The sequence below is a fragment of the Dermatophagoides pteronyssinus genome, unplaced genomic scaffold, assembly GCF_027571235.1.
Source record: "Dermatophagoides pteronyssinus isolate colony J.1.1.1.1 unplaced genomic scaffold, Derpt_VIB-CSIC_2022.12 sq0015, whole genome shotgun sequence".
NCBI lineage: Eukaryota > Metazoa > Arthropoda > Arachnida > Sarcoptiformes > Pyroglyphidae > Dermatophagoides > Dermatophagoides pteronyssinus.
Window position 1 is genome coordinate 931829 of NW_027461539.1, and position 26249 is coordinate 958077.

At 31.1% G+C, this 26249-nt stretch overlaps 5 protein-coding genes across 6 annotated transcripts; all 5 read left to right on the top strand.

Annotated features, from left to right (window-relative positions):
• Nucleotides 1–57: 57 nt before the first annotated feature.
• On the top strand, nt 58–8878 carry LOC113791602 (uncharacterized). Its single transcript, XM_075822141.1, has 2 exons — nt 58–325; nt 390–8878. The coding sequence occupies exons 1-2, from the start codon at nt 89–91 to the stop codon at nt 8832–8834; spliced, it is 8682 nt and encodes a 2893-aa protein (XP_075678256.1). The 5' UTR covers nt 58–88; the 3' UTR covers nt 8835–8878.
• A 629-nt stretch (nt 8879–9507) lies between these two features.
• Nucleotides 9508–12839, top strand: LOC113791603 (uncharacterized). The gene is made up of 2 exons (XM_075822146.1): nt 9508–9773; nt 9837–12839. Exons 1-2 carry the CDS (start codon nt 9537–9539, stop codon nt 12798–12800), a joined length of 3201 nt encoding a protein of 1066 aa, XP_075678261.1. The 5' UTR covers nt 9508–9536; the 3' UTR covers nt 12801–12839.
• A 763-nt stretch (nt 12840–13602) lies between these two features.
• Nucleotides 13603–16987, top strand: LOC142645589 (uncharacterized). Of its 2 annotated transcripts, none has more exons than XM_075822149.1 (2): nt 13603–13715; nt 13778–15714. In XM_075822149.1, the coding sequence occupies exon 2, from the start codon at nt 14331–14333 to the stop codon at nt 15540–15542; it is 1212 nt and encodes a 403-aa protein (XP_075678264.1). In that variant the 5' UTR covers nt 13603–13715; nt 13778–14330; the 3' UTR covers nt 15543–15714. The 2 variants fall into 2 exon arrangements, with proteins under 2 accessions (XP_075678264.1, XP_075678265.1); XM_075822150.1 differs by having other exon boundaries at nt 13606–13715; nt 13778–16987.
• LOC142645588 (uncharacterized) lies at nt 16879–19749 on the top strand. The gene has a single exon (XM_075822148.1). It carries the CDS (start codon nt 16884–16886, stop codon nt 19746–19748), a length of 2865 nt encoding a protein of 954 aa, XP_075678263.1. The 5' UTR covers nt 16879–16883; the 3' UTR covers nt 19749.
• A 401-nt stretch (nt 19750–20150) lies between these two features.
• LOC142645600 (uncharacterized) lies at nt 20151–26102 on the top strand. The gene is made up of 2 exons (XM_075822186.1): nt 20151–20425; nt 20490–26102. The coding sequence occupies exons 1-2, from the start codon at nt 20189–20191 to the stop codon at nt 26100–26102; spliced, it is 5850 nt and encodes a 1949-aa protein (XP_075678301.1). The 5' UTR covers nt 20151–20188.
• Nucleotides 26103–26249: the final 147 nt, after the last annotated feature.

Below are 26249 nucleotides of genomic sequence, written 5' to 3' on the forward strand. Positions count from 1 at the left end.
AACAATAGTGGAATGAAAAACATAAAAATCAGAGTCCGAATTGGAAAAAATGTTTATTTTATTTTGTAATTTTGGTGAATGAGAATATATGAATACTATTATGTTTATGAAGAATACTATTTTATTTTGCTATTTCATTCAACTGATTGTCGCTAATAATGCTCATGATAAAAAGTCATTTGACAGAAATATGATACCATATAAAACAGTATATGGTGTACCAAGCAAATGTAAAGGAACGTCCAATCATCAAACGACTAAAGAAAATTATCGAACTTGTCAAATAAATGCCATTGGCAAATGGAAAATAAAATTACAACATTATGTAAGCTGATTCAATAATTATTCTCCAAGTCAAATCTAATATTTTTGTTTTGTTTCAAACACAGTACACCGAGAGTTGGAATTTTTGCTGTTTCGTATATGATGTATTGAAATGCGAAACCAAAGTATTGTATGAATGTGACGCAGACTATTCCGACCGCAATGACAGAGAAACAAGAAGATTGTTTGATAAATCATGTCAACCAATCATGGCAAACAATCCTTGTAGCAAGAGTGAGGATGGAGGTGATGATTGGATATGGAAAGGATTAGCAATTGGTGCAGGAGTCGGAGCATTCTTGTATTTGTTATACTCATGTATTAAATTTTGGAGAAAGGAGTATAACACAGAATTAATGGCAAAAGAAGCCTACAAAGCAGAGAAATTTCGACAAAAATATGAAAAGGAATACATTCGCGCGGTTTATGACCATGAAGTGGATATTCAAGATAAACAATATTTCACAAATGTTCCTAAACAAACAAGTGAGAATGGAGAAGCACAACAAATCAAAAAACAAGAAAATGTGAAAATACCAAAAAAAGATTTGAAAAAAATCAAAAAGAAAATCAATTCACAAATCGAGGCAGATTCGAAAAAAGATCCGAGTTTCTGGGATGAATTCCATGAAGATCCAGAAAAATATTACGAACAACCAACCGGTTTTAAGACGAAAGCTAAAAAATATTTCAAAAGTTTATGGCCTTTTTCGAAAGGGAATAGTGAAGAACAACTGAAAAGAGAAGAACTGATCCGATCGGAAGCTCGTCGACAGTATGAAAATATCCGAAAAAATCGATTAGAATTGGACAAAATATCAACAGGGAATGAAAGTACGATTGAAGAAATAAAGGACGATCCAATTTTGGCAAAAATGATCCCGACTTTGAATCAAGAACATCTCGATGTTTATCGTGAAACAATAAAAAATACAGATTTTCCTGAATCCGGAAATGAGGATCAGCTGAAAGAATGGTCGAAAAACTTTATAGACACAAGGAATAAATTTCGAAATGAATTTGACAAAAAGTTTGAAATGACAGTGGGAGGGACTACAATTGGAGAATCTGATAATAAATTAATAAAAAAAGGGAATTCGATGAAAAGCTCAACGCATGGATCGAAAACAACAGAAGATGAACCAACGAAAATCCTAAGAAGGAATTCATACAGAGATAATAAGACACAAACACCGGTCAGCGTGTTAAGAAGAGCACAATCAGAATCGAAACCAAAAGCAAGTCAAACAAACGAAAGTCTTGAAAAAGTTTGGCATGAATTCAAGAAGCAACAAGCACCAACCAGCGTTTTAAGCGAGCAATCATCATTATCAAAACCAGCGGTTGATCGTGGAAATATGATTACAGCAAGTGATTCGTCCCAAGTCGAAAAGCCAGAAAAAGATGAACAAACAGTCTCATTAATAAAAAAAGCTTGGAAAAATCTTACAGGAAAGCTTAAAGGTGATTCAACACAAAACAAAATAACAGAAAAACAAACTATCATAATAAGGATGAAAAAAATTTGGACTAAAGCACCATCCGGCGAGGTAATTGAGTATAAACCTGAATCAGAATCATCAGATGATTCGAGCGTGATTTCGGAAACAAATTCGTACATAAAAGAATTAAAAAAACAAGAAAAATTAACTAAAAAACAATTAGAAAAAAAAGACAAATTGAACAAAAAAAAATTAGCCAAAAAACAAAGATTAGTACAAAAAATAACAGAAGAAAAAGAAAGACTAGCCGAACAATTAAGATTAAATGAAGAACGATTCGTAGTGCAGCAAAAATCAGCTGAAGAACGATTTGCCGAACTAGAAAAATTGATGAATGAAAAATTGGCTGAACAAGCAAAATTAATGAATGAAAAATTAGCCGAGCAAGAAAGATTGATGAAAGAAAAAATAGCCATACAGCAAAGAATAACCAAAGAACAATTAGACGAACAACAAATATTATCCAAAAAACAATTAGACGAAGAACGAAGATTAGCTAAAGAACAATTAGACGAACAACTAAGAAAAGCTGAAGAACGAATAGAAGAACAAATAAGATTAAACAAAGAACAATTAGCCAGACTAGAAACATTATCTCGACAAGAACAATTAACAAAAGCAGAAATCAAAAAACAACGAAATGTAATAGAACAACTATTACAAGAAAAAGAAAGCCTTATCGAACAGCATAGAATAGCTCAAGAACGATTAGAACAACAACAAAGTTTAGCTAAAAAACAATTAGCCGACCAATTTAAATTGATGAATGTAAAATTGGCTGAAAAAGATAAATTGATGAATGTGAAATTGGCTGAAATAGCAAAATTGTATAATACAAAATTGGCCGAAATACAAAAATTTGCCAAAGACCAAATAGCCAAACAGCAAAGATTAGGCAAAGAACAATTAGACGAACAGCATAAAATAGCCAAAGAACAATTAGACGAACAACAAATATTATCCAAAAAACAATTAGAAGAAGAGCTTAGATTAGCTGAAAAACGATTAGAAGAAGAAAAAAGATTGATGATGAATCAATTAGCCGAACAAAGAAAATTATCCGGACAAACAAAACTAACTAACGAAGAATTCAAAGAACAACAAAAAAAAATTGCTCAACAAGAAAAATTGATACAAGATCTAATGAATGAAAAAAAAGAACTAGCTGAGCAACATAAATTAGAAAAAAAACAACTAGAGGACCAAAAAAGATTAGCTGAAGAACTTTTAGAAAGAGAACGAAAAATATTTGAAAAACAATTAGCCGAACAAGAAAAATTGATGAATGAAAAATTAGCCGAACAAGAAAAATTGATGAATGCAAAATTAGCCGAACAACAAAAATTGTTCGATAAAAAATTGGCGGAACAACAAAAATTGGCCGATGAACAATTAGCCCAACAGCAAAGATTAGCCAAAGAACAATTAGACGAACAGCAAAGATTGGAAAAAGAGCGATTTGACCAACTAGAAAAATTGATGAATGAAAAATTGGCCGATCAACAAAGAATATATGAAGAACAATTAGAAGAACGAGATAGAATAATGAAAGAACAATTAACCGAACAAGGACAATTGTCCGAACAAGAACAATCAACTATAAAAGAATTAGAAGATAAACAAAAATTACATAGAAGAAGAATAGCCAAACAAAAACAATTGATAGATGATCTAATAAAAGAAAAAGAAAAATTAGCTGAAGAGAAAAAATCAGCTGAAGAACTTTTAGAAGGACAACGAAAAATAGCTGAACAACAATTAGAAGAACAACGAAAAATATTTGAAAAACAATTAGCCGAACAAAATGAATTGTTGAATAAAAAATTAGCCGAACAAAATGAATTGATGAATCAAAAATTAACCGAACAAAATGAATTGTTCGATAAAACATTAGCCGAACAGCAAAAAATAAGCAAAGATGAATTGGAGGAGCAAAAAAAATTAACGAAAATACAATTAGACGAACAACAGAGATTAACCAATGAGCAATTAGACAAACAAAAAAGAATACATGAAAAACAATTAGACGAACTAGAAAGATTGATGAATGAACGATTAGCCGCAGAAGGAAAATTGTCCGAACGAGAACAATTAGTAAGAGAAGAATTGAAAAATCAACAAAAAGAATTCAATGAGCAATTAGCCCAACGAGAAAAATTGATGAATGAAAAATTGGCTGAACAAAGAAATTTGTTCGATATAGAATTAGCCGAACAAAAAAAATTGTCAGATAAAAAATTGGCCGAACAAAAAAAATTAAACGATGAAAATTTGGCTGTACAAAAAAAAATAGCTGAAGAACAAATAGAAGAACTACGAAGAACATATGAAGAACGATTAGCTAATCTAGAAAAATTGATGAATGAAAAATTGGATGAACAAACCAAATTGATGAATAAAGAATTGGCCGAACAAAAAGAATTGTCAGATAAAAAATTGGCCGAAGAAAAAAAATTAGCCGATGAACAATTAGACGCACAAAAAAGATTAGCCGAAACACAATTGAAAGAAAAACAGAGATTATTCAAAGAGCAATTAGATCAACAAGAAAAATTGATGAATGAAAAATTCGCTAAACAAGAAGAATTGATGAATAAAAAATTGGCCGAACAAAAAAGAATAATGGAGGAAGAAATTGCCGAACTAGATAGAATTTGCATACAAGATCAAACAACTATACAAGAATTAAATGATGTACTAAAATTAAGAAGAGAAAAAATAGAAAAACAGGAAAAATTAATACAAGAACTAACAGAAGAAATAGAAAAATTAGCCGAAGAAAAAAAATTAGCAGAAGTACGATTAGTCGAACAAGAAAAATTGATGAATGAAAAATTTGCTGAACAAGAAAAATTGATGAATGTAAAATTTGCTGAACAAGAAAAATTGATGAATGATAAATTGGCAGAACAACAAAAAATAATGGATGAACAATTAGAAGAACAACGAAGAATAATGAATGAAAAATTGGAAGAACAAAAAAAAATATATAAAGAAAATTTAGCCGAACAGCAAAGAATATCCAATCAAGAATTAATCGAACAAAAAAGATTATCGGAAGAGCAATTAGCGGAACAACAAAAAATAATGGATAGAAAATTGGCTGAACAAGCAGAATTGATGGATAAAAAATTGGCTGAACAAAAAAAAATAATGGAAAAACAATTAGATGAACAAAAAATATTGTCCGAAAAAGATAAATCAACTATAAAAGAATTAGAAAACAAAAAAAAATCAAGAGGAAGAAAATTAACCACACAAGAAAAATTATTAAAAGAACTAATGGAAGAAAAAGGAAAATTAGCCGAAGAGAAAAAATTAGCTGAAGAAAGAATAGCCGAACTAGAAAAATTGATGAATCAAAAATTGGCTGAACAAGCAGAATTGATGAATAAAAAATTAACCGAACGAGAAGAATTGTTTAATAAAAATTTGACCGAACAGCAAAGAATAGCCAATGAACAATTAGAGGAGCAAAAAAGATTAGATAAAATACAAATGGCCGAACTACAAAGATTATCTGACGAAAGATTAGTTCAACAACGAGAATTAGCTGAAAAACGATTAGCCGAACTAGAAAAATTGATGAATAAAAAATTGGCTGAACAAGCAGAATCGATGAATAAAGAATTTGCCGAACAACTAAGAGTAGCCGATGAACGATTAAAAGAACAACAAAGAATAGCCGACGAAAAATATGCCCAACTAGAAAAATTGATGAATGAACAATTAGACGAACAAGGAAAATTGTCCAATCAAGAAAAATTATCTAAAGGAGAATTAGAACAACAATATAAATTAATCAAACAAGAATTAGATAAACAAACAAAAAGGGTCAAACAACTATTAGCAGAAAAAAAAAGAATAATCGAACAAAAAAGAGTAACTGAAGAACAATTAACCGAACAAGTAAAATTAGCTGAACAACGATTAGAAGATCAACGAAGATTAACCAAACAACAATTGGCCGAACAAGAAGAATTGATGAATCAAAAATTGGCTGAACAAGCAGAATTGATGAATAAAAAATTTGCCGAACAAGAAAAATTTCTGAATGATATATTGGCCGAACAACAAAGAATGTCCAATGAACAATTAGAGGAGCAAAAAAAATCAACCAAAATACAATTAGCCATACAACAAAGATTATCTGACGAAAGATTAGCTCAAGAACGAGAATCAGCTGAACAACGATTACAAGAACACGATAGATTAGCCCAAAAACGATTTGATGAGCTGGAAAAATTAATGAAAGAGCAATTAGCCTTACAAGGAAAATTATCCAATCAAGAAAAATTATCTAAAGAAGAAATAGAAAAACAACAACAATTTGCACAACAATTATTAGCAAAGCAACAAAAATTAGAAAGAGAACTATCAGAAGAAAAAGAAAAACTAGCCGATCTTAAAAGATTAGCTGAAGAACGATTTAAAGAACAACAAAGATTAGCCGATGAACGATTTGAACTACAAGAACAATCGATGAATCAACAATTGGCTGAAAAAGATAGATTGATGAATAAAGAATTAGCCGAAAAAGAAAAAGTGATGAATGAAAAATTGGCTGAACTAGAAAAATTGATGAATACAAAATTAGCCGAAAAACAAAAAATAGCTGACGAACGATTAGAAGCACAAATAAGATTAGCCAATGAAAAATTTGCCGAACAAGAAAGAATAGCCAACGAAAGATTTGACAAACAAAAAAAATTAACCGATGAACTATTACAAGAAAAAGAAAGATTGGAGGAACAACTAAGAAAAACTGAAAAAAATTTTGACCAACAAAAAAAATTGATGAATGATGAATTGGATGAACAAAAAAAAATAATGAATGCAAAAATAGCCGAACAACAAAGATTAAATGAAGAAGAACTGGAAAAAGAACGACAAATAATGAACAGAAAATTAGATGAACAAGAAAAATTGATGAAAAAAGAATTAGCCGAAAAACAAAGAATAATTAATGAACAATTAGCAACAATAGATCAATTTACCGAACAAGAAAAATCGATGAAAAAAGAATTTGCTGAACAACAAAGATTAGCAAAAGAACAATTAGAAGAACAACGAAGAAAAGCAAAAGAACAATTAGACGCACTAGAAAAATTAATGAATGAAAAATTGGAAGAACAAAGAAAATCGATGAATGAAAAATTTGAAGAACTAGAAAAATCGTTGAATAAAAAATTGGAAGAACAAGAAAAATCAGCCAAATATGAAAAATATGTTCTACAAAAACAATTAGATGAACAACAAGAATTATTCAATAAACAATTAGAGGAACAACAAAGTTTAGCCAAAAAACAAATAGAAAATCTACAAAGATTTTCCAACGCCCAATTAGAAGAACGTGATAGACATGCCAATGAAAGTTTGGAAGCAGAACAAAGATATGGCAGAGAACAATTAGAACAACAATTAAAATTTATGAAAGAAAAAATGGCTATTGAAAAAAGAAAAGCTGATGATCGAATAGCAGAACTTAAAAAAAAATTTATTTTCCAATTACGAAGAAACAATTCGTTGAAAAGACAATTAGAAAATTTTCCAGAAATGGTCGAAAGATCAAAATATTCGGAAGTAGCAAGAAAAGCATACGAAGATGGAATTAGATATCCATACTATGATCTCTTGGATGAAAGGCAAAATATTACAAATAGATGGGATATTAAAGAGAAAGATTATATAAATAAATTGAGTGATTTGGAAAAAAATTCAAAAAAAAATAAAAATGCAAAAAGTGAGTATGACGCTCTCAAATGTGAATATAAAGAAAATCAAAATGCAATTGACGAACAATTAAAGAAATTAGATGAAAAAATAGAAAAAGCATACGAAGAAATGGAAATTGATATTGTCAGCAAAGAGACAAGAATTTGTGATCAAATTATGCAATTTGGAGGAACCAGAAATAACACGGAAAAAGCGATTGTAAATGAAGTTAAGAATTCTGGTTTTGCAGAAAAGTTTAAAAAAATTTTCAGATCAAAATGGAAAAAAGTAAATGAAACCAGCTTATATTCATTAGAATATCGTATTAGACCAATATTAACCAATGAAGAAGAGCACATTTTAAGTGAAGAGATCGATCAAAATCCGATAAAAAAAGTATACAGAAATTCGGTTCTTAAAACAATGTTGGATCTCCAGAGTCAGGCTCAGAGTGATTTTTCCAAAACGAAAGAGGCAATACTATTTAGAGATGATTATGTCAAATCTTTAATGGGTGAATTGTTGCTAGATGATAAAGAAACCATTAAGAGTCGAATTAAACCAATCCTGACTGATCAGGACAGAAAATATTTGCATCAAATGATTGATACCTCAGAATCAGAAAATAAACAATATCGAGAATATATACTTAACGAAATTGAAGAAATCGAGCGATCTAGACCTATTACAGAAAACGACCGTAATGCTTTAAAAGAATTCATTGAAATATTTAAAAAAAGATTAAATGATGAAGATAATAAGTTTGAATATCCTATATCCAACTTTAGGCGTAAATTAGTAGAAGGTCCAAATCCACTTATAAGTGCAGAACAAGAAGATTTTCTTTACTATGAAGCTATGATTAAACCAAGAATATACGATAAACCAGTCGATTATTATGTTTGGTTTTTCAAAGAGCTTTATACAACTAAGGGCAAATATTTTTATGATACTGCACATAGTCGGTTTGCCACAATGAATATAGACAAGAACGATTCGATTTTAAAAGATTTACTTTCGGAAGCAAAAGCTTATTCAGCACGCAATAGATATAAAAGATCAATTTCTAATCCAGTACCAGCCATATCAATGAATATTGCAGAAAATATGCCTGATCAATCTTATCAACAATATGGTAGTCATTCAAGATCATCATCTAAATCATCAACATCACAATCATCCAGTACGGATTCGTTTAGAAGACGAATGCAAAGATCAGTGAATCAAATACTTTTAAAAGCAGCAGCACAAATGTCTGAACATCAAATTAATGATTATATCCAAAAATTTTAAATGAAAAATTTTCTTTTAATTTATTTTCATTGATATTATTAAAAAAAAAATTACTCACAAAAATTTTCTTACAAAAACAAAACAGTTTTCTCTTGCATGGCTCATTCACAGTTTTTTTTTTTGTGAAATGAATTCAAAAAATACAGCTATTCAAAACAAATTGAATCCGATAAAAACAAATAGTGGAAACAATAAAAATCTGAATCCGGAAAAAATGGTTGATTTTATTTTTTTTTTGGGTAATTTTGGTGAATAAAATGAAAATTATTATATGTTTGAAAAGTGTATCGACTAAAAATAATCGTTTGATTTAATCAATAAAGGATATCAATTTTTAATTTTTAAATTAAAATTATTTTATTAAAAAAAAAATATTCTCATTAGAATTTGTCTAGTATCAAAGAGTTTGACGCCAATTTTCTTTAAATATCTTCAACGAACAACGTTTGCCATCCAATGTTGGAATTTTCTTTGCATATATTCTTTTTTATTGAACATGTTTTTTTCAAGTGCTGATGGCAAACGATTACGATTACAAATTAAATGTTCGATAGAAGAAAAAAAATGTTCGAAATTTAATTGTTAAAATTGTTCGTAATTGAAAATACAATAACAATAGTGAAAATAAAAATATAAAAATCAGAATCAGAATGGAAAAAAATGTTTATTTTATTTTGTTATTTTTTGTTGAACGAGAATATTATGAATACTATTATGCTTTTGAAGAATATTCTTTTATTTTGCTATTTCATTCAAATGATAGTTGCTGAGAATGTTCAAGATAAAAAGTCACTTGATAGAAATATGATACCATATAAAACAGTATATGGTGTACCAAGCAAATGCAAAGGAACTTCCGATCATCAAACGACCGAAGAAAATTATCGAACTTGTCAAATAAATGCCATTGGAAAATGGCAAATAGAATTACAACATTATGTAAGCTGATTCAATAATTATTGTTAAATGTCAGATCATAATGTTTTTTTTTCTTAAACACAGTACACCGATAGTTGGAATTTTTGTTGCTTCGTATATGATGTCTTAACATGCGAAACCAAAGTGTTGTATGAATGTGATCCAGGCTATTCCGACAGCAATGACAAAGAAACAAGAAGATTGTTTGATAAATCATGTCAACCAATCATGGCAAACAATCCTTGTAGCAAGAGTGAGGGTAGAGGTGATGATTGGATATGGAAAGGAATAGCAATTGGTGCAGGAGTCGCACTATTGTTGGGTTTGATATACGACTGTGCTCAATTTTGGAGAAAAGTGTATAACACAAAATTGATTGCAAAAGAAGCTTACAAAGCAGAAAAATTTCAACAAAAATATGAAAAGGAATTCATTCGTGCGGTTTATGACCATGAAGTTGAATTTCTAGATAAACAATATTTCACAAATGCTCCCAAACAAACAAGTGAGAATGGAGAAGCACAACCAAACAAAAAACAAGAAACAGCGAAAATGTCGAAAAATGATTTGAAAAAAATCAATGAGAAAATCAATTCACAAATCGAGGCAGATTCGAAAAATAATCCGAGTTTCTGGGATGATTTCGATAAAGATCCAGACAAATATAAACAACCAACCGGGTTTAAGACGAAAGCTAAAAAATATTTCAAAAGGTTATGGCCTTTTTCGAACGGGAATAGTGAAGAACAACTGAAAAGAGAAGAACTGATCCGATCGGAAGCTCGTCGACAGTATGAAAATATCCGAAAAAATCGATTAGAATTGGACAAAATATCAACAGGGCAGGAAAGTTCGATTGAAGAAATAAAGGACGATCCAATTTTGGCAAAAATGATCCCGACTTTGAATCAAGAACATCTCGATGTTTATCGTGAAACAATAAAAAATACAGACTTTCCTGAATCCGGAAATGAGGATCAGCTGAAAGAATGGTCGAAAAACTTTATAGACACAAGGAATAAATTTCGAAATGAATTTGACAAAAAGTTTGAAATGACATTGGGAGGGACTACAATTGGAGAATCTGATAAAGGATCAAGAAAAAATGGGAATTGGTTGAAAAGCTCAAGGCATGGATCGAAAACAACAGAAGATGAATCAACGAAAATCCTAAGAAGTGATTCATACAAAGATAAAAAGGCACAAACACCGGCCAGCATGATAAGGACAGAATCAACATCGAAACCAGCAGAAAGTAAAACTACCGAAATTCTATCAAGTGATTCGTCCAAAGTTGAAAAGCCATCAAATCTCAGCTTAATAGACGAACAACAATTAGAAGAACAACGAAGAATAATGGATAAAAAATTGGAAGAACAAAAAAGAATATATGAAGAAAAATTGGAAGAAAAACAAAGATATGCCAAAGAACGATTAGACGAACAACAGAGATTATCTGAAGAAAAAATAGCAGAACAACAAAGAATAATGGAAGAAATGGCTATTGAAAAAAGAAAAGCTGATGATCGAATAGCCGAACTTAAGACAAAATTTTTTGACCAAGTACGAAGAAACAATTCGTTGATAAGAAAATTAGAAAAATTTCCAACCACCACCGATGGATATTCGCTAATAGCAAAGAAAGCATACGAAGATGGAATTAGATATCAATACTATGATCTTTTGGATGAAAAGCAAAATCTTGTGAATACATGGGATATTAAAGAAAGAGGCTATATAAATAAATTGAATCAATTGGAAAAACAATCAAAAAAAAATAATGAGGCAAATAGTGAGTATGAAGCTCTCAAATTCGAATATAAAGAAAATCAAAATGCATTTGACAAACAACTGAGGGAATTAGATGGAAAAATAGAAAAAGCATACGACGAAATGGAAATTGATATTGTCAACAAAGAGACAAGAATTTGTGATCAAATTATGCAATTTGGAGGAACCAGAAATAACACGGAAAAAGCGATTATAAATGAAATTAAGAATTCTGGTTTTGGAGAAAAGTTTAAAAAATTTTTCAGATCAAAAGAGAAAAAAGTAAATCAATCCGACTTATATTCATTAGAATATCGTATTAGACCAATATTAACCAATGAAGAAATGGACGTTATAAAACAAGCGATCGATGAAAGTTCGGTAAAAAAAGTATACAGAACTTCAGTTCTTCAAAAAATGTTGGATCTCCAGAATCAGGCTATGAATGATTTATCCAAAACAAAAGAGGCAATACTATTTAGAGATGATTATGTCAAACCTTTAATGGGTGAATTGTTGCGAGAAAATAATCGAACCATTAAAAGTGATATTAGAGCAATCCTGACTGATCAGGAAAAAAATTATTTACAAAAAATGATTGTTACCTCAGAATCAGAAAATAAACAATATCGAGAATATATACTTAACGAAATTGAAGAAATCGAGCGATCTATACCTATTACAGAAAACGACCTTAATACTTTAAGAGGATTCATTGAAATATTTAAAAAAAGATTAGATGATGAAGAAAATAAGTTTGAATATCCTTTATCTAAATTTAGGCGTAAGTTAGTAGAAGGTCCAAATCCGGTTATAAGTGCAGAACAAGAAGATTTTCTTTACTATGAAGCTATGATTAAACCAAGAATATACGATAAACCAGTCGATTATTATGTTTGGTATTTCAAAGAGCTTTATACAACTAAGGGTAAATATTTTTATGATACTGCACATTGTCGGTTTGCCACGATAAATACAAAAGAGAACAATTTGTTATTGAAAAATTTACTTTCGGAAGCAATATCTCAGTCAGCAGCACGCAATAGAAAAAGAAGATCAATTTCTAATCCAGTACCAGCCATATCAATGAATATTGCAGAAAATACGGCTGAACAATCCTATCAACAACGATCAATGCATGATAGTCATTCAACATCACAATCATCCAGTACGGATTCGTTTAGAAAACGAATGCAAAGATCAGTGAATCAAATACTTTTACAAACAGCAACACAAATGTCTGAACATCAATTTACTGATTATAGTCAACAATTTTAAATGAAAATTATTTTTTTTTAAATTTTATTTTCATTGATATTTAAAAAAAATTACTCAAAAAAATTTTCTTTTACAAAACCAGCAGTTTTAAAAAATGTTTTTTTTGATGGCAATTCATTTTTTTGTGAAAAGAATTCAATAACAAAACAAAAAAAACTATTCAAAACAAATCGATAGAAGAAAAAAAATGTTTGAATCATCGATAAACAATAATGAAAACGAAAACATTAAAATCAGAATCAGGAAAAATTAAAAAATTTGAAGAAGAAAAAAAATATATTGCCATTAGAGTTTGTTTATTAGTAATCAATATAGAGTTTACTTTTGACGATAATTTTCTTTCAAAATTAGAATTCAAACAACGTTCTTTTTATAGAACATATATTAACTATAGGCGCTTTAATTTGAGCCCGTTGTTGATTGTTGAATTGATTGTTACATTGTTGAAAAAAATTCCATAAGCTGTGGTTTAAGATTTTTTTTTTTTCTCTCTGATCTCAATCGCTAATAGCAAACGATTACGATTATAAATTTAATGTTCGATAGAAGAAAAAAATTCAATTGTTGAAAGCTCGAAATAGAATTCAATAACAATAGTGAAATGAAAAACATATAAAATCGGAGTCAGAGAAAAAATGTTTATTTTATTTTTTGTGATTTTGGTGAATGAGAATATATGAATACTATTATGTTTATGAAGAATACTATTTTATTTTGCTATTTCATTCAACTGATTGTCGCTAATAATGTTCATGATAAAAAATCACTTGATAGTAATATGATACCATATAAAACAGTATATGGTATACCAAGTAAAGTGTAGAGGGAAATATGATCATCGAAACGACCGACGACAAATATCGAATTTGTCAAATAAATGCCATTGAGAAATGGCAAATAACATTTAAAGATTATGTAAGTTGATTCAATAATTATTCCTCAAGTCAAATCATAATGTTTTTTTTTCTTAAACACAGTACACAGAAAGTTGGAATTTCTGCTGTTTCGTATATGATGTCCTAAAATGCGAAACCAAAGTGTTGTATGAATGTGATCCAGACTATTCCGACCGCAATGACAAAGAAACAAGACGATTGTTTGATAAATCATGTCAACCAATCATGGCAAACAATCCTTGTAGCAAGAGTGAGGGTGGAGGTGGTGACTGGATATGGAAAGGATTAGCAATTGGTGCAGGAGTCGGAGCATTGTTGGGTTTGATATACGACTGTGCTCAATTTTGGAGAAAGGAGTATAACACAGAATTAATGGCAAAAAAAGCTTACAAAGCAGAAAAATTTCAACAAAAATATGAAAAGGAATTCATTCGTGCGGTTTATGACCATGAAGTTGAATTTCAAGATAAACAATATATCACGAATGCTCCTAAACAAACAAGTGAGAATGGAGAAGCACAACTAATCAAAAAGCAAGAAAATGTGAAAATACCGAAAAAAGATTTGGAAAAAATCAATACGAAAATCAATTCACAAATCGAGGCAGATTCGAAAAATAATCCGAGTTTCTGGGATGATTTCGATAAAGATCCAGACAAATATAAACAACCAACCGGGTTTAAGGCGAAAGCTAAAAAATATTTCAAAAGGTTATGGCCTTTTTCGAACGGGCAATAGTGAAGAACAACTGAAAAGAGAAGAACTGATCCGATCGGAAGCTCGTCGACAGTATGAAAATATCCGAAAAAATCGATTAGAATTGGACAAAATATCAACAGGGCAGGAAAGTACGATTGAAGAAATAAAGGACGATCCAATTTTGGCAAAAATGATCCCGACTTTGAATCAAGAACATCTCGATGTTTATCGTGAAACAATAAAAAATACAGACTTTCCTGAATCCGGAAATGAGGATCAGCTGAAAGAATGGTCGAAAAACTTTATAGACACAAGGAATAAATTTCGAAATGAATTTGACAAAAAGTTTGAAATGACATTGGGAGGGACTACAATTGGAGAATCTGATAAAGGATCAAGAAAAAATGGGAATTGGTTGAGAAGCTCAACGCATGGATCGAAAAAAGCAGAAGATGAACCAACGAAAATCTTAAGAAGTGATTCAGACAAAGATAAAAAGGCACAAACACCGGTCAGCATGATAAGGACAGAATCAACATCGAAACCAGCAGAAAGTAAAACGACCGAAATTCTATCAAGTGATTCGCCCCAAGTTGAAAAGCCATCAAATCTCAGCTTAATAGACGAACAACAATCAACATCGAAACCAGCAGATGATCGAAGCACAATAATTCCAGCAAGTGATTCGCATCAAGTTAAAAAGCCAGAATCAACAGTCAGCGATTTAAAAGATCAACAATCGATAACCAAACCAGCAGATGAACAAGTCACCAAAATTGAATCTAGTGATTCGCAGATAGTCAAAAAGCCATCAAATCTCAACCTAATAGACGATCAACAATCGATAACAAAACCAGCAGATGATCAAGTCACCAAAATTCTATCCAGTGATTCGCATCAAGTTAAAAAACCAGATTCAACTGTCAACGTTGTAAATGAATCGACACCAAAACCACCATCAACAACTGTCAGCGATGTCAACGCGCAACAATCGCCGCTAAAATCAGCACATGATCGAAGCACCATAATTACAGCAAGTGATTCACATCAAGACAAAAAATCACCATCAATAGTCAGCGTTTTAAACGAGCAAGAATCGACATCGAAACCAGCTTATAATCAAGGCACCATAATTCCGAGCAAGTGATTCGTCCCAAAAAGAAAAGCCAAAAGCAGTAGTCAGCAAGGTATTTGTGCAGGAACCTCAATCAAAGCCATCAGAAAATGAAGCGATCGTGATTTCGGAGAGAAATTCGAACATTGAACAATTAGAAAAAGAAAAATTCGCTGAACAACAAAGATTAGCACAACAAAAAATGAAACAAACAGTTGAAAATCAGGAATTGACATCGAAACAATCAGAAAGTCAGGAAGAACTTTCGACTGATAACGCTGGAGCTTACCCAAAAAAAGATTCCGATGATCAATACTATGATGAATTATTTAGTGCACAAAAAAAAATAGGGGAAGAACTTGCAAAATTAACTAAGCAGCATGATGAAAAATATGAGATTAAAAAGCAAAATGCTACTACACAGCAAGAAATCGACGCACTAGAGTTAGAACGTATAGATACAAGACCCGAAATAATTTTTGATGATGATGTTCTTCCAATTTTAATAGAAAATCCGAAGACATCAGAATTAAAAAAACAGTGGCTTAAGAAGCAAAAAGAAAGAGAAGAAGAAAGAGAATGGGCAAGAATCAAAGAAGAATATGAAAAAGCGCTTAAAAAGTGGCTTAAACAATACGATAAACAAGAAAAACGTTATAATGAGACTCGTTCTGATGAAGATTACCGTATTCTAAAACAATTGGAACTTAATAAACCACGGCTTTATGATGATGAAGGTAATGAAATAATTGATATGACTACTCCTCTACAACGACAAGAACAACCAATATCACAACAACAGCAAAGATCAAGACAACAGCAACAACGGCAAACAATATTACAAGAACAGCAAAGATCAAGACAACATCAACAACAACAAAAATTAGCTCAACAACAGCAAAGTTCAAGACAACATCAACAACAACAAAAATTAGCTCAACAACAGCAAAGTTCAAGACAACATCAACAACAACAAACAATATCACAAGAACAGCAAAGATCAAGACAACATCAACAACAACAAACAATATCACAAGAACAGCAAAGATCAAGACAACATCAACGACAACAAAAATTAGCTCAACAAGAAAAAGTCGAAAATCAACAAATATCCAAAATTTCATCAAATGATTCATCACATGAGTCAAAAGCTAGCGCTTTATCTAATATTAAACAATCGACATCGGAACAACAAACAGTTGAAAATCAGGAATTGACATCGAAACAATCAGAAAGTCAGGAAGAACTTTCGACTGATAACGCTGGAGCTTACCCAAAAAAGATTCCGATGATCAATACTATGATGAATTATTTAGTGCACAAAAAAAATAATGGAAGAACTTGCAAAATTAACTAAGCAGCATGATGAAAAATATGAGATTAAAAAAGCAAAATGCTACTACACAGCAAGAAATCGACGCACTAGAGTTAGAACGTATAGATACAAGACCCGAAATAATTTTTGATGATGATGTTCTTCCAATTTTAATAGAAAATCCGAAGACATCAGAATTAAAAAAACAGTGGCTTAAGAAGCAAAAAGAAAGAGAAGAAGAAAGCGAATGGGCAAGAATCAAAGAAGAATATGAAAAAGCGCTTAAAAAGTGGCTTAAACAATACAATAAACAAGAAAAACGTTATAATGAGACTCGTTCTGATGAAGATTACCGTATTCTAAAACAATTGGAACTTAATAAACCACGGCTTTATGATGATGAAGGTAATGAAATAATTGATATGACTACTCCTCTACAACGACAAGAACAACCAATATCACAACAACAGCAAAGATCAAGACAACAGCAACAACGGCAAACAATATTACAAGAACAGCAAAGATCAAGACAACATCAACAACAACAAAAATTAGCTCAACAACAGCAAAGTTCAAGACAACATCAACAACAACAAAAATTAGCTCAACAACAGCAAAGTTCAAGACAACATCAACAACAACAAACAATATCACAAGAACAGCAAAGATCAAGACAACATCAACGACAACAAAAATTAGCTCAACAAGAAAAAGTCGAAAATCAACAAATATCCAAAATTTCATCAAATGATTCATCACATGAGTCAAAAGCTAGCGCTTTATCTAATATTAAACAATCGACATCGGAACAATCAGAAAGTCTGGAAGAACTAAAAAGACGATTTTTTTATCTAGCGAAGCAGCATGATGAAAAATATGAGATAAAAAAGCAAAAGGCTACTTCACAGGAAGAAATCGACGCACTTGAGTTAGAACGTATAGATAATAGACCAGAGATATTGCACGATGAAAATTTACGTCCATTTTTAATAGAAAATCCGAAGACATCAGAATTAAAAAAACAGTTGCTTAAGAGGGATAAAGAAAGAACAAAAGCAAGAATTAGAGAAGAATATAAAAGGGCGCTTAAAAAGTGGAATAAACAATACAATGAACAAAAAAAACGTTATAAAGAGACTCGTTCTGATAAAGATTACCGTATTCTAAAACAATTGGAACTTAATAAACCAACGCTTTCTGATGATGAAGATGATGAAATAATTGATATGACTAAACCTCCACAACGACAAGAACAACCAATATCACAACAACAGCAAAGATCAAGACAACAGCAACAACAACAAAAATTAACAAATAAATCCAAAAATTCAGATAATCGAGATAGTATGACTGAACCTTCATCTTTACCATTGAGACAAAGAAAAAAATCATTGAGCAAAAAAACAACAACGAACCTAAAATCATCGAATTTTCCAACCACCACCAAAACAACTGAACCAGGAATCAAAAGATCAATATATTCGGAAATAGCAAAAAAAGCATACGAAGATGGATTCAAATATCCATATTATGATCTAGTGGATGAAAAGCAAAATCTTGTGAATTCATGGGAAATTCGAAAGGCAGATTATAAAGACAAATTATACGATTTGGAACAACTAAAAAAAACAGATAAAATGAAAAAGGATGAGTACAATGCTCTCGAAAAAGAATATAAAAAAAATAAAAGTGAATTTTTGGATCAAGAGGACGAAATAGATGATAAAATAAAAGAAGCAAAAAAACAAATGGAAAAGGAAATCAAGGCAAAAGAGACAGGAATTTTGGAACAAATTGAAAGTTTTGGAGAAGACGGTAGAGAAAAAACAGAGAATGCAATTAAAAATGATTTGGAGGGAAAATCTGGTATAGGAAAAAAGCTTATGAATATTTTCAAATCAAAAGACAAAAAAACAATTAAACCCGTCTTAGATGAATTAGATTATCGTATTGAACCAATATTAACCGATAAAGAAATAGACACTCTAAAACAAGGAATCAAACCAAGTTCTGTAAATAAAGAATACAGAACTTCGGTTCTTCAAAAAATGTTGGAACTTCAGAGTGCAGCTGCAAATGATAAAGAGAAAACGAAAGAGGCCATACTATTCAGAGACGACTATGTCAAACCTTTACACAAACAATTATTGAATGAAAATCTTCAATCCGATAAGAGTGAAATTAAACCAATCTTGACTAATGAGGACAGAGATTATTTACATCAAATGATTGATACCTCTCAATCAGAGCAAGAAAATTATCGAGTTTATATACTAAACGAAATCGAAGAAATCGAGCGATCAATACCTCTTACAGAAAATAATCGTAATGATTTAAGTGAATTTATTGAAATATTCAAAAAAAGATTATCTGATGATAAAAAAATTCCTGAATATCCTATATCTAAATTTAGGCGTAAATTCTTAGAAGGTCCAAATCCAGTTATAAGTGCAGAACAAGAAGATTTTCTGTACTATGAAGCTATGATTAAACCAAAAATATACAATAGACCAGTCGATTATTATGTTTGGTTTTTCAAAGAGCTTTATACAACTAAGGGTAAATATTTTTATGATCCATCACATAATCGATTTGCTACGGTAAATACAGAAGAGAACAATTCGTTATTAAAAAAATTACTTTCGGAATCAGTATCTCATTCAGCACGCAATAGATATAGAAGATCTATTTCAAGCCAAATACCAACCGTAGCGATAAATATTGCAGAAAATACGGACCTGCCATCCAATCAACAACAATCAAAGTATGGTGATCAATCAAAATCATCATCATTATCTTCTTCACAATCATCCAATACAGATTCGTTGACAAAACGTGTGCAAAGATCAGTGAATCAAGCATTTTTACAAACAGCAACACAAATATCTGAACATCCATTTACTGATTATGGCAAACAATTTTAAATGGAAAATTATTTTTATTTTTATTTTCATTGATATAAATTAATTTTAAAATAAAATCAATATAATTAATCAATATAGAAATTAGCTTGAATTTTACTCATTTTTTTTTCTAGTGATCATTTGAAAAAATAATAATTTAAAAAAAAACGAATAACTTTTCTCAACAAATTTCTTTTTTTTTAGGTCGTTTTTGTTGTTGTTGTTTTTGTAAACTTGAAAAACTTTAGTTTTAGAAAAAAAAATAAAAAATAAATTCGAGAAAAAAAAATACTATTCAATATCGAATTCAATTTGAAAACAAATGTTTGAAATTCAATTGTTAAAATTGTTCGTAATTGAAATCCAATAACAATAGTGGAATGAAAAACATATAAAAATCAGAATCAAAATGGAAAAAAAAATGTTTATTTTATTTTTGTAATTTTGGTGAATGTGAATTTATGAATACTATTATGTTTATGAAGCATACACTTTTATTTTGCTATTTCATTCAAATGATAGTTGCTGAGAATGTTCAAGATAAAAAGTCACTTGATAGAAATATGATACCATATAAAACAGTATATGGTGTACCAAGCAAATGCAAAGGAACGTCCGATCTTCAAACGACCGAAGAAAATTATCGAACTTGTCAAATGAATGCGATTGAGAAATGGAAAATTGAATTACAACATTATGTAAGCTGATTCAATAATTATTCTCCAAGTCAAATCTAATATTTTTGTTTTGTTTCAAACACAGTACACCGAGAGTTGGAATTTTTGCTGTTTCGTATATGATGTCTTGAAATGCGAAACCAAAGTGTTGTATGAATGTGACGCAGACTATTCCGACAGCAATGACAAAGAAACAAGACGATTGTTTGATAAATCATGTCAACCAATCATGGCAAACAAACCTTGTAGCAAGAGTGAGGGTGGAGGTGGTGATTGGATATGGAAAGGATTAGGAATTGCTGCAGGAGTCGGACTATTTTTGGGTTTGTTATACGACTGTATCAACTTTTGGAGAAATGAGTATAACCCAAAATTAATTGCAAAAGAAGCTTACAAGGCAGAGAAATTTCGACAAAAATATGAAAAGGAATACATTCGTGCGGTTTATGACCATGAAGTTGATATTCAAGATAAACAATATTTCACGAATGCTCCTAAACAAACAAGTGAGAATGGAGAAGCACAACCAATCAAAAAGCAAGAAAATGTGAAAATACCGCAAAAAGATTTGAAAAAAATCAAAAAGAAAATCAATTCACAAATCGAGACAGATTCGAAAAATGATCCGAGTTTCTGGGATGAATTCCATGAAGATCCAGAAAAATATTACGTACAACCAACCGGTGTGAAGGCGAAAGCTAAAAAATATTTCAAAAGGTTATGGCCTTTTTCGAAAGGGAATAGTGAAGAACAACTGAAAAGAGAAGAACTGATCCGATCGGAAGCTCGTCGACAGTATGAAAATATCCGAAAAAATCGATTAGAATTGGACAAAATATCAACAGGAAATGAAAGTTCGATTGAAGAAATAAACGACGATCTTCTTTTGGCAAAAACGCTCAGGACTTTGAATCAAGAACTGGTCGATGTTTATCGTGAAACCATAAAAACTACAGACTTTCCGGAATCTGGATCAATGGATCAACTGGAAATATACACGAAAAATTTCAAAGACACAAGGAATAGGTTACGAAATGAATTTGACAAAAAGTTCGAAACGAAATTTAGAGAAGAATCTGATAACAAATTAATAAAAAATAGGAATTGGTTGAAAAGCTCAACGCATGGATCGAAAACAACCGAAGATGAATCAACGAAAATCCTAAGAAGGAATTCATACAAAGATAATAAGACACAAACACCGGTCAGTATGATAAGAAGGACAGAATCAACATCGAAACCAAAAGGAAGTCAAACGAACGAAAGTCTGAAAAAAGTTGGATCTCAATTCAAGAAGCAACAATCTACCTCTAGCGTTTTAAGCGAGCAAGCATCATTATCAAAACCAGGAGATGTTCATAGCTCCATGATTCCAGCAAGGGATTCGTCCCAAGACAAAAAGCCACAATCAACAACAATCAACGATGAAGCAATAGAGAAAGCAGAAGCGGAAAAGAAAAGGAAAGAAGATGAAGCAAGACAGCAAGCTGAGGCCGAAAAGAAAAGGAAAGAAGATGAAGCAAAAAAGAAAGCAGAAGCGGAAAAGAAAAGGAAAGAAGATGAAGCAAGACAGCAAGCTGAGGCCGAAAAGAAAAGGAAAGAAGATGAAGCAAAAAAGAAAGCAGAAGCGGAAAAGAAAAGGAAAGAAGATGAAGCAAGACAGCAAGCTGAGGCCGAAAAGAAAAGGAAAGAAGATGAAGCAAAAAAGAAAGCAGAAGCGGAAAAGAAAAGGAAAGAAGATGAAGCAAGACAGCAAGCTGAGGCCGAAAAGAAAAGGAAAGAAGATGAAGCAGAAGCGGAAAAGAAAAGGAAAGAAGATGAAGCAAGACAGCAAGCTGAGGCCGAAAAGAAAAGGAAAGAAGATGAAGCAAAAGCGGAAAAGAAAAGGAAAGAAGATGAAGCAAGACAGCAAGCTGAGGCCGAAAAGAAAAGGAAAGAAGATGAAGCAAGACAGCAAGCTGAGGCCGAAAAGAAAAGGAAAGAAGATGAAACAAAAAAGAAAGCAGAAGCGGAAAAGAAAAGGAAAGAAGATGAAGCAAGACAGAAAGCAGAAGCGGAAAAGAAAAGGAAAGAAGATGAAGCAAGACAGCAAGCTGAGGCCGAAAAGAAAAGGAAAGAAGATGAAGCAAGACAGAAAGCAGAAGCGGAAAAGAAAAGGAAAGAAGATGAAGCAAGACAGAAAGCAGAAGCGGAAAAGAAAAGGAAAGAAGATGAAGCAAGACAGCAAGCTGAGGCCGAAAAGAAAAGGAAAGAAGATGAAGCAAGACAGAAAGCAGAAGCGGAAAAGAAAAGGAAAGAAGATGAAGCAAGACAGAAAGCAGAAGCGGAAAAGAAAAGGAAAGAAGATGAAGCAAGACAGCAAGCTGAGGCCGAAAAGAAAAGGAAAGAAGATGAAGCAAGACAGAAAGCAGAAGCGGAAAAGAAAAGGAAAGAAGATGAAGCAAGACAGCAAGCTGAGGCCGAAAAGAAAAGGAAAGAAGATGAAGCAAGACAGCAAGCTGAGGCCGAAAAGAAAAGGAAAGAAGATGAAGCAAGACAGCAAGCTGAGGCCGAAAAGAAAAGGAAAGAAGATGAAGCAAAAAAGAAAGCAGAAGCGGAAAAGAAAAGGAAAGAAGATGAAGCAAGACAGCAAGCTGAGGCCGAAAAGAAAAGGAAAGAAGATGAGGCAAGAGAGATAGCTGAAGCGGAAAAGAAAAGGAAAGCTGATAAAATAAGAAAAGCCCTGGAAGAAGCAAAAATTTCATCAAATGATTCACCACAAGACGAAAAACCAGAAATTCAAACGAATGAACATTTGACTGAAACCGAAAATCCACAAACAGACAACGTTGGAGCTTACGCAAAAAAAGATTCCAAAAATCAATTGGATGAAAATTTAAGACCAGAAAAAAAAGTATACGATGAATATCAAAAATTATCGAGACAGCATTATGAAGAATATGAGATAAAAAAGCAAAATGCTACTTCACAGGAAGAAATCGACGCACTAGAATTGGAACGTATAAATACCAAACCAGATTTAAAATTTGATGATAATTCTTTTCCATTTATAATAAACAAACCGATGCATTCAAAATTAAAACAACAACAACAACAAAAATTCACAGAAAGTCAAACGACCGAACAATATGAGAAAAAAGCCGAAAAACCAGAAATTCAAACGAATGAACATTTGACTGAAACCGAAAATCCACAAACAGACAACGTTGGAGCTTACGCAAAAAAAGATTCCGATGATCAATACTATGATGAATTATTTAGTGAACAAAAAAAATTATGGAAAGAACTTGCAAAATTAACTAAGCAGCATGATGAAAAATATGAGATTAAAAAGCAAAATGCTACTACACAGGAAGAAATCGACGCACTAGAGTTAGAACGTATAGATAATAGACCAGAGATAATGCACGATGAAAATTTACGTCCATTTTTAATAGAAAATCCGAAGACATCAGAATTAAAAAAACAGTTGCTTAAGAGGGATGAAGAAAGAACAAAAGCAAGAATTAGAGAAGAATATAAAAGGGCGCTTAAAAAGTGGAATAAACAATACAATGAACAAAAAAAACGTTATAATGAGACTCGTTCTGATAAAGATTACCGTATTCTAAAACAATTGGAACTTAATAAACCACGGCTTTATGATGATGAAGGTAATGAAATAATTGATATGACTACTCCTCTACAACGACAAGAACAACCAACATCACAACAACAGCAAAGATCAAGACAACAGCAACAACGACAAACAATATTACAACAACAGCAAAGATCAAGACAACAGCAACAACGACAAACAATATTACAAGAACAGCAAAGAGTTTGCCAAAACGAAAATGAGCAAGTTTATATAAATGAAGCAAAAAGAAAAAGAGCAGAAATAAAAAGAATACATGCAATGAACCTTAAAGAATGGCAAAAAGAATACAAAGCTCTACGGAAACGTTTTAAGGAGACTGGTTCTGATGAAGATTACAATAATCTAGAAGAATGGCGATTTAATAAACCATTTCTTCCTTTTGATGATGATGATGATGATGATGAAATAATTAATATGACTCAACCTCTACGTCCAGAAATGAAACGACAAAAAATTTCGCTGTACAAAAAAATAGAAACGAAACAAAAATCAAAAAATATTTCAACCACCGCCACCACCACCACCACCGAAATTTCTGAACCAGAAAACAAAATACCAATATACTCGGAAATAGCAGAGAAAATATACGAAAATGGTATCAGATATGAATATTATGATCTCAAAGATAAAAGAGAAGAAATTTATCAATATTGGGAAACAAGATTAGCAAAAGTTGAATATTTGATGGAACGGGATGCTGATCGAGAAGAAGCTGCAAATTTGGGAATTGAGTACGATCATTGTTTAGCATGCGAACATAAAAGATGCGAAAAAGAAAAGAAAGAAGAACTAACAGAGATGGATGAAAGAATAATAAAAGCAAAAGATATAATGAAAGATGATTTGAAGTCAAAAAAGAAAAGAATTAATAAACAAATTAATCGATTTGGAAAAGATGAAAATAAAAGAAAAAATACCGAAAAAGATATTAAAAAAGAATTATTTGAAAAGTATAAAGAGCAAATCGAACAATTTAAATCAGAAAATGCTCCAGAAGATGAACAGAAAGCGAAATCTGGTTTAGGAAAAAAGATTAAAAAATTATTTAGATTTGGAAACAAAAATGAAGTAGATTTAGAACCATTAGAATATCGTATTGAACCAATATTAACGAATGAAGAAAAGTTTATTGTAAGTCAAGCGATTGATCAAAGTTCTGAAAAAAATGAATACAGATCATCGATTCTTAAAGAGATGATTGAATTCGAAAGATTAGCTAAATTAGATATTAGCAAAACAAAAGAGGCAATATTATTTAGAGATGAATATTTTAAACCATTATATCAGGATATAGTGGATGGAAATTTTCAAAACGATATTTATAAATTTGGACTACTCATGGATGGAACGTATAAATATTATATAGAGAAAAGTATTAATGAATCGAAATCAGAACATAAAGGTTATCGAGCACAAATAATGAATGAAATCAATCACTTTTCAGCAACTAGAAATCTAAGTGAAAGCGATCGTAAAACTTTAACAAAATTTTTAGATATTTTTAAAAAAAGATTATCTGATGAACCAGATAAACCTGAATATCCAATATCCAACTTTAGAAGAAAAGTAGTACTTGGTCAAAATCCACTTATAAGTGCAGAACAAGAAGATTTTCTTTACTATGCTTCTGTCATTAGACCAAAAATATACAATGAACCAGTCGATTATTATGTTTGGTTTTTAAAAGAGCTTTATGCAACTAAAGGAAAATATTTTTATGATCCTTCACATAATCGATTCTCTACATTAGAAACTGGAAAGACAAATATGCTTTTAATGAATTTAGCGCTTGAATCATATAATAATTTTCAAAAAAAATTGCCAAATCCTAGTCCATTATTAAACATAATGCTCAATACGTTAGAAATTACGGCCGTACCATCCGAAGAAAAATACTCAAGATATAGTGGTCTTCCAAGAACATCAACAATATCATCAAAATCATCCAATACTGGTTCGTTGTCAAAACGAATGCAAAGATCAGTTAATCAAGCAATTTTACAAACAGCAACACAAATTTCAGGAAATCAATTTACTGATTATAGTCAACAATTATAAATTAAAAAATTTGTTATTTATTTATTTAAAATAATAAAATTAAAATTAAAATAAAATTCATAAAATTCATTGTGTGTGTGTGTATTTTACAATATTGATTACCGAAGATAAAATAAATAAAATTCATATTAACACGTTCGCTACCAG

What these genes read in the sequence shown, in the direction of transcription:
- LOC142645600 (XM_075822186.1), top strand. Translation starts at nt 20,189, where the DNA reads ATGAATACTATTATGTTTATGAAGCATACACTTTTATTTTGCTATTTC. An exon ending in AAATTGAATTACAACATTAT is followed by an intron (nt 20,426 to 20,489) that starts GTAAGCTGATTC and finishes TTTCAAACACAG; the next exon opens with TACACCGAGAGTTGGAATTT.
- LOC142645588 (XM_075822148.1), top strand. Translation starts at nt 16,884, where the DNA reads ATGAGATTAAAAAAGCAAAATGCTACTACACAGCAAGAAATCGACGCA.
- LOC113791602 (XM_075822141.1), top strand. Translation starts at nt 89, where the DNA reads ATGAATACTATTATGTTTATGAAGAATACTATTTTATTTTGCTATTTC. An exon ending in AAATAAAATTACAACATTAT is followed by an intron (nt 326 to 389) that starts GTAAGCTGATTC and finishes TTTCAAACACAG; the next exon opens with TACACCGAGAGTTGGAATTT.
- LOC142645589 (XM_075822149.1), top strand. Translation starts at nt 14,331, where the DNA reads ATGATTTCGATAAAGATCCAGACAAATATAAACAACCAACCGGGTTTA.
- LOC113791603 (XM_075822146.1), top strand. Translation starts at nt 9,537, where the DNA reads ATGAATACTATTATGCTTTTGAAGAATATTCTTTTATTTTGCTATTTC. An exon ending in AAATAGAATTACAACATTAT is followed by an intron (nt 9,774 to 9,836) that starts GTAAGCTGATTC and finishes TCTTAAACACAG; the next exon opens with TACACCGATAGTTGGAATTT.